Here is a 20423-nt window from a genome sequence, read left to right as displayed (position 1 = left end):
GAGAGTTGGGCATAGTATGAGCTAAGGCTTTAAAAGTCTTGATGGTCCCGTTTACAGCTTCAACAACCCATCGCACAGAGGTCACCAACCTGGACGCGTTGGCCTCTTCAGCAGAATGCTGTTTTCTATTCTTCTCAAGGAACTGAGGCATTTTTACTATCAGGTCTAAATCCTCTAAAAATCCCACAGCGTCTCGGAAACCACGGTCTACAACAATTACGTCTCCTTCCTTTAACCAGGATCGTAGCCCATCTGCCGACGCGACCATGTGCGAGGTGATGATGTTGGCGTCGTTATTCTTACCGTCCGCGAAATAAGGGCCGAGGACGTCTAAGACATGACCTGTGGTACTGACAATTATGAAAGGTTTAACCAACGGTCGACCTTTATGCATTGAGAATGTTCTTCTTTGCAGCTTATAGTTACTGCTCTTTTCAATGTAAACATATGTGCCGTCAGCAACAATGATGGCCTTGTTGTTACCGTTACCATCGTCAAAAATGCTTTTTGCGAAGTCTCGGGTGTGTTCATTAATTAAAGTATCCCTCGAGATACTTGCCAAACCCAGGTGTTTCGGAACAAATTCTGACATGAGTGCCTCACGGACATTACGCATGGATCTCTGAATAACACTTTTTGAAACTGAAAACAAAGTCGAGAGGACGTTATAGGATAGACCTGTCCTCATTTTCATCAAAAAAATTGCTAAACTTGTGCGACTAGTTCTATTTTTACTGTCTCGTATGTGGCTACTTATACTGTTTAGAATTGTGTCAAACTGCTGGATTGTTACCCGGTCAAATTCCAGTAATCTTCAACAGTCAGAACACCAGGCGTATCAAAGTCTAAACCTTTGCGCGCTGCTATACTCCTCACGCCATTTAGTAACTCTTTAATTTCTTCAGCATCGAGAGAACATTCCTCAGACTGTTTTTGGATGTCGACATCAGGTCTGAAATATGATGAGATCAGATGACCCTTACAGCATCGTGCTCCTGCAGGAATAATGTAGCCTTTATCAACAAAAAATTTATATCTAGCCGTAGCAGGAATACATACTCGGGTTACCTCGGGTTTGCTGGACCTGCATACAATACAATTCCGATGGCTCGAAGAAGCTCTTCCAACATGAAGCTTCATCTTTCCTGCCGATGAGGTCGTTTCATTTTTACTAAGTGTATGCTCGGGAATGGGTTGAGGGGCTGAACTGCATGATGGCTCAGTAGAGTTCCTTCTCCGTCCTACGAGAGGTGACGCGGTTTCTTTTTTCGCCACTGATTTGTAGCATTTCAAACAAATCTGACTTCCGATAGTTACAGATGAGTTTTGTTTTTTTAAGCACTCAAGCGCTTGCTCACCAGGGATGGAACGCAACTTAGATTTCAGAGCACGGGCTCCACAGGCATCACAACATATGCTTTTTGGCATTTTCCAATAAAACAGTTCAACACAATATTCGAAGAGTTCCTCAAATCAGTTAACACTATGATGTCCTGAATAATATGTAAGTCACGCACTTTAAAGTCTCTCACACGACCGGGAAAAACGACAAACCGATAGGCTGATAATCGGGGTAAAAAAACCGCTTAGAGAAGCACGTTTTGAAGTAAAAAAACAGAAGAAAAGGAGCACTAAACTTCAAACTATCCGAAAAAATCTGCGGGATAAGCTGACTGAAACGCGATCGCGAGCACACTGAAACCTCAATTTCAGGTGCGAATCAACCGCATCTGATGTAAATATTTACTAGTTGTTAGTGATAAAGTACTTACTGTGATACGAAGATTTGAAGATTCGGTGGATTGGAGATACGCTATAACACCCAGTAATCAGTCTATCTTTAGTCTACCGTAAAGATAATCGTTAATATACATCTACGGTTATCGTCACTCTAAGCATCTCGCAGACTGAAAATCAGCGTATTCGCAATACGCGATATGCGCGACTTTGTATACGTACAATCATATGTCTTCTAAAGGAAATAATATTAAGCATCCTAAATCTCACACATATCGTAATTCATCCTCCATGAGCTTTGTGCCTCTACTAAGTATGCAAATTGAGAAAAAAAATCAGGAAGTAGAATTCTGAACAATCGCTGCCGATAAGAGGGCTGAGGGAGGGAGGGGGGTGGTGGTGGTTGTCAGGGCGGGTAAAAATTAAGCATTGAGGACTCGCGATTCTGACACATGGCTTACTTTCTTTCGGACTTCAGATCACGGCCAATGTTTGAAGGTCGCATCTTCTTGCGCAAATATCGTGCCTAGAAATCGTAAGAATATGGGTTGTCTGTAAGCGCAATATATTAAAATAATGAATACCGGCACAAGGTATGATCCACTTGCATCTCTGAATACTGCAATTTAAGTCTTTCAACTTTATTCCATCCGCATAATCCGAAAAAATGGCTCAAATCCAGGGAAACGTGGATTTTTCTCGATTTTTACCCGATGATGTGGCAACGCCGTGCCGCGATGGGAGGTTCTGTAGTTAGATAAATGTATGTAATTATTGGTGATTCGGCCGTAACATATGAAAAATGAAGGTTTTTGGACTTTTCTGAATGAGCTCGACGAGAAATAGCCCCCAAATACTGAAATAAGTACTCGGTTTTCTATGATTTTAGGCAATGAAATATGGCAACACCGGCTTTTTTGGGGGGCTTTAAATCGGAAAAAGTTCTTAGAGGAAGGTTTTGACCACCCACGACCATTTTCTGCCAAAAAAGTTTAATTCTGGTGTAAGATGAGTCGCCTTTTTTAAGCCATTTTAAATAATGATGAAAAACAAGAAAAATTCTAAAAAGTTTTTTTTAACTATGAGCGCAAAGTTTGACATCGACGAAAATTGGCCAAAGCGACTCTCTTACATCCCTAATGAACATACTTGAAGGATTTTTTTGTCCTCCGAAGGGATCGTTACGAAACAGCGCGTCGAATGCTGAAAAACCCGCATTTTTCGCCAAAATTGGCCTTCAGACCCATGTTTAGGCCAGTGGTAGACCCCGAAATAGACCGGAAATGACAAAACCATTGTGCATTCCGTAAAATATAGACCTTCAATGACCAAAAAATTGCGGAGTTGAGGAATTTTAGGGTGGGGCCAAAAAAGGCCCTTAACGATACCCCTCCTTTCTTCTGGAAGCACCCCTTAAAATTTAAAATTTGACCAAATAAACATAATTTGCAATTTTTGTCAAAAAATAGATGTCCAACCTCTCTAACGGACTCGATCCACTGTGAGTCTCTAGTTGAAGGCGCCCTTAAAATCTGTGCTGGATCGTTTAACGAGCAGAAACTTGGAATGCAGTTTATTTTAAAACATCGATGCATTGTTTTCCATTGCAAAAGTAATCTCTTACCAGTGGCGTGGCGTGCTTTGCGATATATTGATTGTTATGTCATTTAAACCTATGGAAAAGGATCGATAAAGAGGGTGTTCGCAGCGAACATCTTAATAATCGATTCTTTACCAAAGGTTTAAATGGCATAACGATCGATATATCGCAAAGCACGCCACGCCACTGTCTCTTTTTATAAACAAAGTTATGTAAATGAGTTTCGAGCTGTTTCTACTATTTTCCCTGCTGATTTGAATTAAAATAGTATTTTAAGTAAAAGTACAGGTATACATTTTTAAGAATGATATTTATCATACGAGAGGTGCCTCTGTTAACATTGTTTTTTTTTTTTTTTTTTTTTTGGTTTTTTTTTTCTACTTCAAGTAGCCCACGAGGGCTAATCCTGCGCTTTCAATCCCATCCCCCCTCCGTCCCTAACAACCAGTCCCAGGCAACCATTGTCTAAGACCATCAAACTCGAGTCGCCTGGCCGAGAATCGACCCGGGACCTCCCGATTATAGAGCTAGCGCTACAACCACTACACCATAGGAGACCGACAAAAAAATTGGTACAATCAAAGTTGCGAAGAATGTACTTTGTGATAATTATTACTGAGTCATCGATTTTCTCCGGTTCCTATCGCTAATTCTGGGGGGCTTGACCTACGTCAATAACTTTCGAGGGGTCGTCTCAGAGCTAAAAATAGCCCGACCGCGCGTGGGTATAATAACACCGAAAGTCCATCAGTCTCAGAAAGAACTTGATAGTGCAAACTGAGGCTAATTTGATGGCGGAAATTTTTTCAATATTGATCGTTTCGACTTCCTATCATTATATACTTTAAGCTTCCTGACCCACTACACTGAAAAAAGTTCGACGAAACCAGTAGACCACCGGACAGAATACTTAATCAAGCACTATAATACGTATTTTCATACGAACATTTTTCTTCAAATACGATGGCCACGTTAGAATATTCCAAATTCAACTAGTAAGCGAGAAAAAAAGCGTTTTTGCCGTACCCCAATGGACACTTCCCGGCCAAAAAAAACCCAAAGTCTACTTGAAGAAAAATCTATGGCTTACAAACCAATTAGTGGTTCATATGGAACGCCACTAATAGTAGTGAAGGCAACATATAATAATAGTGCATATACCTAAGTTATCGTATACCTACCATACTATGGTACGAGCTACCACAGTATGGTTCACAGACCGATAATCATTAGTTCATATACAACTATTAATGGTGTTCCGTATGAACCACTAATTGGTTTAAAAGCCATAGCTTTTTCTCAGTGATACTCGTGTCAAATCCAGCTTCAAATGAATTTTGCGCCGAAAAACTCCTAAGGAGTCACTGGAGATAAACCTTATACGCCCCCTATCCCTAGCTCCGTCACATACCTTGATCAACAGTATAACTTAAACTTGTGGCCCTCAATCTTAACTTCAAATTTCATTTTGAGCCACCTGCACGATGGAATAACGCGCAGGCTGATGCTAATGAAGAGCTGTGAGGAAAAGGAAGATATCCACATTTAACTTGAGCCATTCGTTCATTGAGGATTATGCTCACCGAGGTTCAAGTCAAAATTAGATAGCACACTTCGCTCGGCTTCCAAATCCCTTTCCATAAACGATAACAAGCAGTTCCAACGCCCAAGCGTTGAAGGGCGCTTCTTTGACAAAGCATATTACTACCAACTTGTGTACCCGAAGGCTGACGAAGATGGAATTTGAAGTGGGATTCTTTAACCGGCAAACCCTTCAAAACTACAGATCGACCGCGAAGATCTGAAACTTTCTACAAGCACCTTGTGACGAATGTAAGTTGGTGGTGAATGGAAACATAAAGGATCCACTGTAAATCAGACGACGAGAAAGAGCGGCGGAACCTCTAAAGCTGGTGCGTCAACGCGATCTAGCGGACAGCGGCGTCGCGACGCCGCGAGGTAGGGCGCGCAGGTCGCGGGGGAGCGGGGCCGCGTGAAGAGGAGTTCAGCCAGGGGGAGGGGAAGCGCGGGTCGCGGGGAAGAGAGGGACCGGCCGGCCGGCGGTGACATCGGCCATGGATGAAAATATAGGCAGCGCTAATGTCTCCGCTAACTGGAGTTGGGGGTCCTTATTCATTCTCATGGTCCATGACATAACCTTAAACCTTCCGCTCAATGCCGCAAACAGCTGACGTGTCGATGCTGCGCCAATAAAATGAACCAATCACAAAGTAGCACAGTAATACGTCACTAAAATGAAGAGATCACGTGACTGTTCGTAATATTTTCAAATCGATCTGAAAGTACTGCCTCGGATATAAGTATTTAAAGCATAAGGAGGCCCTAAAATACTTTAACCAGGTAATACGTTCGTGCGAGATTGTTATGCTTAAAAGCAAAACATTTCACGAAAACTTTTACGAATACCAGATGCAGAAAAAAATCAAATTTTCCCGGGTGTACCAGAATGGCGTCATTACCCATAAGGCAAAAGGGCATGTAGTATAGTACATGTTACATCGGGGGAGTCGAACGGTTGGAAAGGGCGCATCTGGTACCCAGAAGCGCCCAATAGTAGTTGCGTACGTTGCCAGCGAGCGCGCTGCGAGCGCATCTGTTTCAGTTACCTAGCATCGAGTCGGGCCTCTAACTTTCTATTCTCTCTGACATAACCTTAAACCTTCAACCCAGAGCCGCAAACAGCTGACGCTTGACGATGCTGCGCCGAGAAAATGAACCAATCACAAAATAGCACAGTAATACGTCACTAAAATGAAGAGATCACGTGACTGTTCGTGATTTTTTCGAATCAATCTGAAACTACAACCTCGAATATGAAGCATTTAAGCATAACGAAGCCTTAAAATACTTTAACCAGGTAATACGTCCGTGCGAGATTGTTATGCTTAAAAGCAAAACATTTCACGAAAACTTTTACGAATACCAGATGCAGAAAAAAATCCAATTTTCCCGGGTGTACCAGAATGGCGTCATTACCCATAAGGCAAAAGGGCATGTAGTATAGTACATGTTACATCGGGGGAGTCGAACGGTTGGAAAGGGCGCATCTGGTACCCAGAAGCGCCCAAAAGGAGCCGCAAAATAAAGTCGTCTAGCGCAGGCAGTCGGCGAAGAGGTTTTCCTGGAGGGCTTAACCTCGCGCGAGCTGTGACTAGGATCGTCCTATGATTAAAACAACACTTTTTACACGTGCAAAGAGCTTACATTGAACTCGCTTTGTGTTGTAGCGCTGAGGTCAAGGCTCTTTTTTTATCGTAGGGTTGATTTTCAAGCGTTTCTTCGGGTTAAAAAACCACTGTAACAATATTACGATGAAGTGGATTTTGATGGACACTCACTTTTCTCGAAAAACACACAAAATTCAGAGCTTTTCGTGAGGATAAAATATGAGATGTTTGCGAAGTTGAAGTGACCAATGTGGTTTTTACAGTTTAAGGTCAAGATTTTACCACCATTTCGGTTGGTTCGTTATCATCTAGCGCAGGATTGTGTGTGTTTTTTTTTTTTTTTTTGTCTCACCATCGCTGTGTGATTCACGTGTGGAAACCGTTATAAAAAACGACAATTGAGTATGATAATAATAGAGTCCGGCACATTATTGGATCTCATTGACCAATTTAAAAAAAAAAATACGTGTATACTAATTGAAACGTTCCAATAATAGTCTTCTTTTGCTCCAAAAAGATGAGTTACTTCTATTTGCTTTACTCGATCCATTTGGTCGCGGGCATGAGTTCAAGTCGCACAATTTTCAGGCCAACCTGTGAATTTCACAGGAGTGTGTGAATAAAAAAAAATTAACTTTTCCTCCACGCGACGGAAGGCTGCGGCCACATGCCGCGGCGGGAAAATAAATAAAATCCCCTCATCCCAAATTCCGCGGTAAATTGGGTCAAACAGCGACACGGCGCGCATTTAAATCAGGCTGGAGCTGAAGGATTGAAGGATGGACCCCATCACCACCGTCCCCCGCCCCCCGTTTGTCATTTCATAGTGTAAACTTGCAACTGGATAGTGTCCGATCTCCTGGAAATGACTGCCATACCGAGGAAAACCATTGTATATACTTATGGATGTTGCCAAACGTCCCTGATAAAATATTTATTTTTACGAAAAGTTATGAAGATTTCACCTTGAAATTTCAATGCCGATGGAGTGAATTGCGTGCTTCCGTGTAAAATTCGAGAGGAAAAATTCACGATTTTCCAGAAAATTCCTAATTGATTGGGTGAAATTGGGTTACCTCGTATCGCTCATACGACGTTTCTGCTTAGCACGCGGTGTCCCGGAGGATCTGGCAACGCCCTGGTGTGTCAGGAGCTATCCAGCCACAAGTCCGCAGTGCATGCAACAAATGTTAAAGCGTTAATTCGCTTTTGCAGCTGTCAGCGATGAGCTTAAATTATTCGCTTCGCAGGGTCCATCGCATGATTGATGCACTGTTTGCGTAGTGTTTATTTCCGGGGCGAGGAGATGCATTCTGATCATCGGGACGCAAAATGAGACGACGCGGAAACTGTCAAGACACGGGAACGTGACTGTAAAAGGTTCTTAGAGACTCCATGTGCGGAAGGGATGAGCTACTTCCTCGAAGATATTTGAACGTCAATTTTTGTCTTAGTAGCCGATTAATTTTTATGTGCATAATTTTATGAAAACTATACTTTTACAAGACTTACAAATGATTTTTCATTTTGGTACACTTTGTAATGTCGTGTTTCTGGATGTTGCCCAGGCTTTCGATAGAGTACTGCATCAGAAGCTGGCGTGTAAATTCTCCAAAATGTTGACGGAAAACCATGTTCGACTCCTGATGTCCTACAGTCTTTCGTTCCGCTTGTGCCGTGTCCGTCTGTCGAGGACTCATACTCAGAATTTAAACCAATCAGGGCGAGGGTCCCTCAGGGATCAGTGCTCTCTTCACTTTTGTACAGCCTTTTCACGGCTGATATACCAAAGACTAATTCCTTTTTGGGGAAGTAACGGGGTTTGGTTCAATTCGGCGTCATTAGAACGCGTAAAATTGCATTTAAAACCGGCAATTTTGGGTCCTAAATATGGCGGATTAGAAATTTTAACAGTTTTTACTTAAAACTATATGTTTTTAAAAACAAACTTCGTGGAGGTGGCAGTACCCGACATCTAGCCTAATTCGTTCATTGAAAACGTACCTGACTGAGCACGCATGCACGAATTGCACATGTGATTGTTCGGCTTAATCTGAAATAAATAAGTCCTTCTTGTTGTACGATCGAAGGAATTACGTTGGTTTACTATTACTAAAACGTTGAGAATGGTTTTTGCATTAATTTGAATATTTTACAAAAAATCGTAGACAAAGTCCATACAATTCTCGCTTGAGGGAATTAAATTTTCTCCAAACTTTCTCTCTAAAATTCCGTCGTTTTCGAGGCAATAAAACCTGCCAATTTCGCGAAGTTTCCACTTGAAAATTGTATTCATACGGGAAACTGTGGGGTGGGGCGTTTTTGACTGAGAATTTCACAGTTTTCCCCCTAATTACACGCAAGAGTAAGTAAAAATTTGGACTGACACTGCACAGTCATATTTTTTATAAAAATTTAATTTGTTGATAACATTGCAACCTTGCAATGCAGTTACGCTCCTTAGTCAAAGTCGCGACGATTTCTGGACTAACTACTCTCTTCGTTAAGACGGCACACAGAGGGTCGAGTCAATGGGAGTGGTCGGACAAGAAATGTTTTGCTAAAACTGCAAATTTATAAGTTCATTTCGTAAAATTTAAATTCGGAAGGGTGCAAATTGAAGAAAATGTCACGATAAAACCGATGGAACCACTTTCGGAACCGCAATTTTTGTATGAACGGAGTTAAAAGCATTCAAAGTTGCCAAATTTTGTCCGACCTCTCCTATTAACTTAATCCACTGTGCGGCAGCACTGCTGCGGGCCGTGCCTCGAGGGAAAAAAGTGCACGATCATGGGAGTTCCGTTTGGGGGAGGCAAGACGAGGGAGGAGTGAAAGGACCTGCCAAAGGCTCTCTTTTAGGTCTAGATTTTAGCTTGAGACGGAGCTTCGCATTCCTGGGAGCCGTCATAATGGACGTAATAAAGAGGTAGCCGACGTTTTCGAGAGTCGAAATCCCTTCATATTTCAATAGCTTCACGAGGAGGAGAGGACGGGAGGTTAGACAGTAACATGCCCCTGTCACAAGCGCAACCCCCTCGATTAATCATGTAGAAACCCAGGTTGATGCCGCTCCGAACCACCTTTTTGCCATCTTGAAAAAAAAAAAAACAGCGTATGTACATTCAGATCTTACCCCAATAAAATATTTAATTTTTGGAAAAGTTATTGTGGACACTGGAAAAAAAAAACACATTGGATCTAGAGTCCAGACTCTTAAAAACATCGACAAGAAAAAATACTCTTGATTCAATCGGATTTTTGCTTGAATCAAGAACCAAGCCTCTTAATTTGAGCGGATTTCCTTTTGATTTAAGCAAAAATCTGATTGAATCAAGAGTATTTTTTCTTGTCCATGTTTTCAAGAGTCTGGACTCTAGATCCGATGTGTGTGTTTTTTTTCCAGTGAATGTTCGGATTAAATTTTGTCGAAAAGAACCGATTTTTTTTTTTTTTTTTTTTTTTTTTTTTTTTTTTTTTTTTGTAAAAACATGGGGCCTGCTTAAGAATACTCAGCCATAAACCATTCTACTGCTGTGTGAAGGAAGATGATCACATGTGCGGCGCAGACAAATGGTCTAATCAGGCATTTTGTCACCTACTTAAGCAAACAGTCAAATTTTTGAAATCAACCAACGTTGTATGTTTTCAAGAAAATCTCTGCATTCCTCGGAACTTAGAGAAGGAAAACTTTAAATTTAAATGAGCATAATGATCCAAATTATTTTTCTATGTTCACCCAAAGCTGAAAATTTTGCAGGACACCATATAAGTAATGATTCAACTTCTCAGAGTCACCTAAATATATTCGGATACATGATTTCAGTTACTAAAAATGAGAAAAAATGTCAATTTTGTAAACTGACAAAATTTGACAAATTTTCGAAATGCTTCATTTGACAACTAGCCTGCGAAATGTCAATCGAACGTTGCCCTAAAGAAAATATTTATTTTTGAGAAAAGCTATGAGTATTTTCACTTGAAATTCTCTGGCAAGATAGTTCAACTTTTGCGTGAAGTTTTGTGAAAAATTATCGGGGAAAATGCATAAACGAAAGAGAATTCAGTCCGTGTGTGCGGAAATTTCGGTAACGCCTGAAAGTTCATACGGCGTTTGTCCTTACCCTCATCGACTTTCGGTAAAATCTGCAATTACCGCTGATCTGGCAGCCTGGCAACTAGGAGCCGAGAGGCCATTGACAGGTGTTAGCGGCTCGGTTGCGAATCTGCGAGCCACGAAAAGAATCCGTTTTTGTTGTAGGCCTCCCTCGTCACGACGGCTCGTTTTCGCGCGATTAATTGCTGCGAATAGTCGAGCGAGTGAACGGGCCATTGATTTTAACTTTCGTGAAATTAATTGCTGTACCCAACGGACCTAGAAGCGATTCACGAGGGGTATGAAAGGGGTACCGAATGCCGGATTTTGAACGACAAGTTAGTCGGGGAAACCTTCGTTTAGCCACGAATACGACTCTCGGCGATTTCAGCAATTTACTCGGGGCTTTTTTTTTTGGCTCTTACGGGAGAAAACAAATTTAATTTTCTTTTCATTTTTTTTTTTATAATTGTTAATTGAGGTATATTTTCTGCCGTAAAATAAGTGGAAAATAAAGAGAAAGTTCAAAAAATCAGTTATGCATTTTCGAACAAGTTTTAGCCACAGACACACGCATTCAAGTTTTTTAAAAAAAAATCAAATTAATTTTTGCTGCTGGAAATTCTCAACCCTCACTGTTAAGTGAGAAATTAGTTACTACGCTAGAATCAGTAAATTAAAACTTTCCGCTTGCGGAACGATCAAAATCAAGGTCGTCTTTAAATTAACCATTGAATGCAAATATACCATACCATTCCACAAATAAGTAGTGTTGAATTTTACACACTTCTCCTTAATCTATGCGTTGGTCCTGGTAAGGTCACCAGATGGACGTAAACCTGCCAAGAGGAACCAGAGACGGGTGGGAAATAAGGAGTGTGCTTGTTAGTCGAGGGCCATAAGAATGAATGGGAATCATAAAGCACCAGCGGACTGATTATTGAAATTGATAGACAAAGCTATAGACAAAGAAGACATGGGGGGTATGGAGCGATCCTATCGGTTGAAATGTGTGGTTCTTATAGACTAAGGGAGAAAATGATGGACTAACTGTCGGGTTTCTCGTGGGTTGCCGTTAGTTAGTCTATTCCTACTGCCTTTGTCCATTGTAGGTAACCACCAGCTTCCACCAATAGGTTCCCTCCATATCGCTTTTGTCATCTTTGTCTATGGCTTTGTCTATCAATTTCAATAATCGGCCCGTAGGGAAGTAAACGCAGCGGCGGCTACCGCCGAGGTCGCCCGTCGTGGTAGGACTCATGAGCCCTGTCCACAACGCTTTTGTCCCATGCCCACGGCTCATAAGTGCAGCCGTATATTTTGGCACTTAGTTCCGTTTGATTCAATGTAAAATCCCGTTTTTCCATTTCTCCAAAGGAATCACGTCCACTTTTACATTGCTTCTCAAGCAGCTTTCTAAAGCACCCCCCTGTTCCCTACACGTCTCTAGTCCCGTTTAGCAGAACTACGTCCAAATAAAAGTCAGCACACTAAGAAACTATTAAATTGTTGAGAACTCAAAATTATTTATTGGCAAAATTGGTATATTTTGATTTTGTGCTAAACAGGGAATATAGTGGACCTACTTGGGAAACGCTGATTTCGCATTACAAATTAAAAAGTTTTGGTGTAACCATTGTACTCTATTGCAAAATGGGGAAAAAATATATATTTCACTATTTAATTTTAAGGCTACATTAATGAATAAACTTTTTTTTTTTTCTTTTTTTTTTTTTTTTTTTTAACAGGTGTTCTATGCTTTGTGATTGTGTACGCAACGCCCGGGTCGGTGGTCATTTCGGCGTACTCGTTGATGGGTCGCCAGCTATGGGTGGTCACACCGCCTTTCGATCGCCACGAAAGTACCGCCTCAATACAACAAGTAAGTTACTGTTCTACCTTAGTCGTCGTTACTTCAAACTCTAAAACTCCATAGATGTTCACAAATTGTTCTTAGTCATACCTGAATACTTCAACCGAGCCAAATTCCATGATTTTTCGATAGTTATCCAGTAATAATTGGGAGCGACATTCGATCCATATATTGTGGGAGGATTTGTTAAGAGGAGGAACTTGCTTACGACCCAAACTTCAACAAATGCCTGTGGTGTGGTATGTACCGACAATAATAGGCTCTATATCATCGAAACAGCTCAGTTCTACCAAACTTTTTTTCACTGTATAAGACTACATCTTAAATTATACAGAAAGCACTTGAGCAAGGGGTTGAGATTTTACGTCTGCATCCACGACTGCCAAGAGAAGAGGATCTTTAAGAGCTTTCCACAAACTTGGGGGACTGGATTTCGAAATTGACCTGCCTAGCATGGGTAAAGTGTTTCTTGTACAATGTTGTGCGTTACGACCAAATCATAAATTCCGAATGCGTGCGACCTGCGTACGGCTTCAGTATATATTGGGGAGGAAAATATCATCACATGCGATGATGTAGTGAGAAGAAAGGCCATTAAAGAAAACAATACGTCAGCGCCTAAGCTTTTAAATAAAGTTTTTATGATATCGTTCGTGGGAAAACATGCATTTCGATTTAAGACAATGAGAATTCCTATGGCGTTTTATTCTTACGAGAGAGGGCAAAGAAGTAGTTAGGTATCTCTAGACTCTAAATTAAGAAATATTTTTCTTTCCATCAATTGATTTTTTCTTTCTACTTTTAAACTTTAAGTACATGTTACATAGTTTCCTCGAGAAGTTTTGTAAAATGTATTGATATTTGAAGATCTGCGGATTGATTATTGAAATTGATAGACAAAGCGATAGACAAAGAAGACATAGAGAGTACGAAGCGATCCTATAGGTGGAGACGGGTGGCTCTTATAGACTAAGGAAGAAAATGATGGACTAATTATCGGGTCTCTCGTGGGTTGCCGTTAGTTAGTCTATCACCCACGTCCTTTGTCCATTGCAACCAGCCGCTTCCACCAATAGGATCCCTTCAAATCCCTTTTGTCTTCTTTGTCTATAGCTTTGTCTATCAATTTCAATAATCGACCCGCTGGTAGTATTTCTAGACGGGATCGCGTCCGGAATGTAACAGTACGGGAGGTCATGGATGACACACAGAACATCGTGAAATTATGAAGAAACAACTTATATGATATGGTCATATTCAGAAAACGACAGGAGAGGACAAGTTCCCGAAAAAGGTCCTAGATCGCTTTCCTCCTGGAGGAACGTTCAGAGGGCATCGGCACCCAATGAGGGGGTGGAGGGATGGAAATGTTGCAGATATGTTACGGTGGTCGATGCCCAAAAGGTTGTGGTTCGATAGGAGATGGCGGTTGACAGTCGTCGGGCGTCAGAGAGTGCTGTAAAGTGACATGCAAAATTATACACGAACGACTGAATAAATTAATACAATTTATGAACGACTTTAAGGAAACCGTTATTTTCAAAAATTAAAAAATGAGCGAATACTAGCAACGTCGCAATCGAAGGCACAAGTTTTCCAATTTTCATCATCGATATGCAAATATATTAAAGAAATAAATGAAAACTGTAACACTCCTCGAACAAATTCGCACTTTCCCTCAGTTCCGGACCTACCGTAAAAATTCGATTACCCGGATTTTCTGGACCTGTAGACACCCTATCAGATTTATCATAAAAAGAAAGTTCAGCACTCAGTCCAAAGCATCAAAAGAACTCGCACCGCATGAAAATCAAAACCAATCAAAAAGGTGACTCCCTTCCTACTCATCCACTTCTTTTTCTGTCCCCCACCCCCACCTAGAGGGTGAGAGGCTTTTTAATTAGATTTAAACTTTATAAGGAATCAACTTTCCGGGCGGAACGGCCTAATAATCGCCCGAGCGTAATGAGGAGGCAACAAAACGGGAGTGGGTGCTGGGGTGCCATTTATCAAACGGATATGAGGAGATCTTGCGGCGCTTTCGGATATTAATCATATTGAAGCGCCGCTCCGATGTATTTCGAGGGAAACTTCCTTCCACTCGGCAACGAATTAATAAAATTGCCGTTGTCTTATATCCGCTTTCGATCCCGAGGAGCTGATACCGATTTGCCGGGAACGAGTAAAGTGCCTCCTTGAAAATAAAATTTTGGGGATGAGAGTTTCCCGCGTAAGAATTGGACGTAATTTGTTAGTCCTCTGGCATTAAAACGAAATTACCTATTGAGTTGAGCCTTTTTGTCCATATCAATGCATATTTTTCAAGGTTCACGTTAAAAATGAGTTACGTCTCAATAGGTACCAGGATAAGGAGATGGATCTTTGCACCGGCGGCATTCATACATGACGCAATGCTGAGTTCAGCTCCTTAAGCAAAATATCGAGGACTTTTTATGAAGTTTTAATTAGAAAGATACGGGACTTCCAAAAACTTGCTAAAAGAAATTTGAATAATGCCATGTGCTAACAAAATTTTATCTGAAGGCCATAACATTAATTGTTTCAAAAATTGAATTGCACCTCCTCTTACACCTTAGGTTAGGTTAGGTTAGGTTAAATAACGCACTTTCTTTCATGTTCAATCCATCTTTCTCTCTTATCACACTTGAGTATGTTTCTATCGTGGCAGATGAGGGTACCTCAAACCTTCCTCCCTTTTTAACGCTTGCGTGAAGAAATATTCGAATGACCCCTTAGTTCTCTACTTATCACCCAAAAAAAAAAAAAAAAAAAAAAAAAAAAAAAAAAAAAAAAAAAAAAAAAAAAAAAAAAAAAAATAATATCTTTAGAGATACAAACTGTAAATCAAAAGATGCTTCCCAATCTTTTCTGCATCAGATATCTATCGGTTCAGGGTTGAGGCGCTAACTGGGGCAGGGAAGAGACGCAAAGAGTATTAGATGACACTTTTCCTTGTATCTTAGACACAAACCGTTTTTCGCCCGCGGGCTACGAGTACGTGAGGAAACAAATGTGAGACATACCTACCAAGCTATTTGCATTGGCATTGCAAAGATCTCCATGGTGAAACAAGAAAGACAAAGCTTCCGGTGACTAACAAGATGAATTAAGCTCAAAAGTTAATAATTTTTAATTACAGAAAATATAAAAATACAGGAACTTAATTAATATTTTAATCTTAATTACATAGCTATTTAATTAAAGGAACATTTAAAATACTTAAATCACAGGATTACATGAATACACTATGTAAATTAAAATGAATAATTACGCAAATCTTAGTTTTTAACTGCAAAAATATAGTTTAAGGAAAATATCTTAAATAATTCCTGCTCAATGGCAAGATTAAATAGCTGCAGTAAATTAACTGTACTGAGGTAGAATAATACCTCATACCAAATTGCTTCTTAACTTAAAGATTGAACGGGAGGAGAAACGAAAAAATAACTATTTATAATATTAAATGTAAAAGTTAATCTTGAGGGTGAAAACGCTTAAATTGCAGAAATGACCAAATGGTGTAAAATTCAAGGACATTCAAATGCATTTGGGCAGTTCACCAATATTCTGATGTACTCAACATATTTTCGAGCGCCAAGAATCCTAGACGCCACAGAAGTGTCTGTTATCAAATTGCGTTGCTTTATTTGCCATTCAAACTCCGAAGGATAAAGAAATCTCTCAAGGACAACATCAACTTGACGAAGGCTCCATTTTTATGATCGAAAGTATTTTCCGAGGGCATGGCTTCACTCTTCATTCAACCCCACAGACGGCGAGATCATTGCAATACACGAGAACTAGAGTCGTCACGCCAGACAATATTGACTTCTCCACACCCAGAAATGGTCGGAAGTTCCCGTTGTCGTGGGAAAGTTCGAACTTGCATGTGAATAGAGAACTAGTGCCAACTTCATTCACGACCTCGCGTCGCCATCCTTTGCGTTACTCTCAGCAATGTGATTTACGGAATCAGAAATTAACTTGAAAGTCTTGTAAGGATTTCTCTTAACACGTCTGAGATACATTTTTGTGACTGCGAATTTTGAGCAGGGTGAACTTTACCCAGAAGTTTCGGTTTGCTAAAAGTTAAGTAAAGTACAACCTTGTATTAGAAACATCAGCTCAGCATCTGCATTGATGGTGGTCTTCGATCCATGCACGATCTGAAAACTGTCCGGGATGTCACCTTTTGTGGTCTTTTCTTATGTGTGAGGTAGATCTTTTGAATGTTTTTCGACCTTTAGTCATCCTCCGTAGTGGTGTATCGTTTGCATTTTTGCTGTAATTTTCATTTTTGGCAGTATAAAATTGCGATGAACTTTAAGGGACCTTACGATCCATTGTTGCCATTTCGGCCAATTTTTAGGGTTTTTTTTTCAATTTTACACGCGTCAGACTTTATTCAACCTGTAACCGTGTCCAACGTTCACTCACATTTTTGGAAATAACGTAATAAAGTACATTATTGTAACGTTCTTTGTAACGTTTTCTTACGAGATCATATGTCATAGAATGTAGAAGGTTTTAGGAAATGAATAATGACTTTCATGCAGAATTGAAGAGCTTTCCGGAAGAAGGGCACATATCGAAAAAAGGCCTTCTGAGAAAAACGCATTTGAAGTTTTCATTCTTACATTCTGGCCACTGATGATGACACACATCGAACTGGGGCACTCATATCAACGTTTATACACCCTAGAATGAATAACGACCATTGGTAAAACTTACACTTCTTTCAGTGTTGTGGGACGAATTTTTAAAATTTTCCGAAATGTGCCCTTTTCCCGGAAATGGACCAGTGGTCATAGATTTTGGCTTTTGAAGCTGAATTGTCGAGACTTTAACGAGTTTCTAAACAAGAGTAAATAATTCTGATTGACTAATAAATAATAATTTCGATTGAGAACGCTGCGGGTGGATCATCTTCGATCATTATTAATGAAAAAGACTGCGAAACACGCGAAAAAAACCGAAAAATTCAATCTCATACTGAGACCATTAAAAATTAAATCCTTAATAATTACAAAAAATCACGTGTGACTGGTGCAACGCGTAGACAATCCCTACAATCCCTGCAACCCGATGTTATTGCATTGATTACCAGAATCAGTGCGATGCATCTGTAGTGAGGGATCCTTATCAGTACCCATCACCTCCCTGCCTGACTGCGCGCTATCTCCTCAACGTCGCAGCGACCGTACCCAGAAGCAAATATATGAAATACGTTTGTGACCCCTGACGTATTGTTAGCCTCACAAAACGTGGTCTCGAAGCTCCAAAAATTGATCAATTCAGCTGAAACTCGGGACATTGGTACATTAGGATGCGAGAAATCCATTTCAGAGACAATTTTCAGATAGTGGGAATCCAAATATACAACTATGGTCTTTTATTATGTTGTAAAGATAGGTAAGATCTGTTATGTAAGTACGTCAATATGAAAGCTATGCCCCATTTTCATAAACCATGGCGTGGGGATTTATCCAATTTTTCAAATATTTGGCTCCTTGGTACGATTTTTCTCGAAAATTTGGCAACGAAGGAAAAATTTAAACATGAATTTTTATTTTTTATTTACGTTCTTTCCCTCAACGCACACAGTTTTCCGTTTAAAGTAAGTTTTTCAGTAGAATTGTGAGTAAAACAGGGGAAAACCCCTAAATACAAGCAAAAAATGGCAACAATGGACCGCAAGGCCCCTAAAAATTCATCGGAGCCCTTTTCAAAGGCTGGAAATGGAAAGTACGCAAAAAATTACACAGGAATGACCTCGTGAAGCTTAAGGAAGGGAGTGTGCAGACGACTCAGAGCGGCGAGCGGCGCCCGGATTCCAGTCGGCGCGCGCGGAGCGTAAACTTAAATTGCTCATATCTCCCTTACCAATCGTTTCCCTGGGAGCTATAATATATCAAAAGAAATGGAAAAGTACGAATAATACAATGAACAGTTTTTTTTCCGAATCGAGAATCCGGCATTTGACGATATACTAGGGTTGAAAAAAAATTGACCCTTAAGAAAGTGTGAAAAATGGCATCATTGCAATCTGAAATTACCTAAACGATCAAATTGAGTACATATTTCAAAAGAACGCAATTTTTGGAGAATTTTAGCGCAAACCGCATCTCAATATCTCTTTTCGTTCAAAAGATATGGAACTCGACGGTTTTCAACTTGGCAACGCTGCTACGCGGAGAGAAATTCGTTTCAGGCCTTGAAATTTTGGGAAAAGGCGTATCCCATAGTGAGGAATGACATACTGAAATTTGGTCAACATCCATGAGGGGGGAATTTTTTGTCGATTTTGCACCCACCCCCTTTTCCATACGTTTTCTTCACTCATCCAAAAAATTCACAAACGAATCCAAGGAAGCCTTTTCATCAGTTTTCATACAAAGAGTAAAATTCAATAGGAGATATTAAACGTTGCTAAGGGAGCTACACTGGAAAAAAAGTCGCTTGGATCTTGAGTCCGGACTCCGGCAAGAGAAAATACTCTTGATTCAATCGGACTTTTTGCTTGAATCAAAAGGAAATCCGCCTAAATTAAGAGGCTCGGCTCTTCGATTCAAGGAGAAATCGGATTGAATCAAGAGTATTTTATCTTGTCAATGTTATTAAGAGTCTGGGCTCTAGATTCAAGCGACTTTTTTTAACCCAGTGTACACATTTTTTTTCTCTAGCCATCGTTGTGCTCCAGTAGTATTCTGTGTCAGTTTTTCAAATAATTGATTTTCACTTATATATTTGATTGTGTTGGTTGTTTTCAGCAACGAGTGATCAAGGAACGGCGTAGGGCAGCGCGGATCCTGCTGCTTCTGGCCATCCTCTTCGCTCTCTGTTGGCTCCCTTACAATGTGATAAACCTCATGCTCGATCTCGACATCCGGTGGCAAGAGGTAACCAATTAAACATTTACAAGTTACATCCCTTTCCAGGTTTCCCCGACAAGCAGAGACGCTGGGATTACAATTTTTGTGTCATTAGATTTAAAGATAAGATATATCATGTGGGGAAAACGCGTCGGAATAAACATTTGGGACTTCCTGGGTTTTCCGGGTGTACACAACTACTTAGCTGATGAACGACGCCGATGGGTCAGTTGCGCTGGTCACGGAATTGTGTTTTGATGCTTGATTTTTGTATATAAAGCCCGTGTCCCACGATCAAATGAACTCATCCAATACTTATCAAATGCAAGATGGCGGGTTCATCAACAATTGACGGCCCGCTAACTTTTGATAGCGGAATTGCGCGAAACCCAGTCGCAATCTTGCATTTGATGAGTATTTGATGGGTTGATTTGATCGTGGGACGCGGGCTTATGCTGACAATATTAAGATCCGTCCAAACCGCAACTTTCTACGTTCAATATTGACCGAGATATCGCCCTTTGAAAAGTCGGGTTTTTGACGTCATCCACCGCGGTAGTGACACCCTTGGTTTCTTCCACCTTGATTTCATCCGCGTTTCACGTAGAGTAACCAATATTAATGTGTGTCTCCCTGACTGATAAATTCAAGGTGGAAGAAACCAAGTGTGTCATTTTCGCAGTGGATGACGTCAAACCCCGACTTTTCAAAGGGCGATATCTCGGTTAATATTGAACGTAGAAAGTTGCGGTTTGGACAAATCCTAGTATTTTTAGCTAATCTACTATAATCAAGCATCAAAGCACAATTCTGTGACCAGTGCAACTGAACCATTAGTTGACAAACAAAACTAATTGGATTATGTACAGCACCAAGGAGGTCGGTGTCAAGCGACTGGATTGGCCGCTGATTCTAAATCTTCATGTTGTTTTTTAAATTTAAGTTTGAGTGTGACGGCAACCGGGTTTAAAGAAATGAACGTCACTGCGAACGAATTCGCGCTACAGACGTCGCATCGACTCGAGCGACGGAGCAG

At 40.5% G+C, this 20423-nt stretch overlaps 1 protein-coding gene across 2 annotated transcripts in view; it reads left to right on the top strand.

Moving 5' to 3' along the window:
- The window catches only part of LOC109029742 (QRFP-like peptide receptor), a 150324-nt gene that overhangs the window by 114670 nt on the left and 15231 nt on the right, over positions 1-20423 (top strand). For both annotated transcript variants that reach the window (XM_072298150.1, XM_072298151.1), the window contains exons 6-7: positions 12370-12503; positions 19286-19414. In XM_072298150.1, coding sequence (XP_072154251.1) covers positions 12370-12503; positions 19286-19414 — 263 coding nt within the window. The remainder of the gene's footprint in view (positions 1-12369; positions 12504-19285; positions 19415-20423) is intronic.

This window comes from Bemisia tabaci, chromosome 3 (genome assembly GCF_918797505.1).
Source record: "Bemisia tabaci chromosome 3, PGI_BMITA_v3".
Lineage (NCBI taxonomy): Eukaryota > Metazoa > Arthropoda > Insecta > Hemiptera > Aleyrodidae > Bemisia > Bemisia tabaci.
The sequence above is the reverse complement of the archived record's forward strand: the minus strand, read 5'-3'. Positions and strand labels throughout refer to the sequence as shown.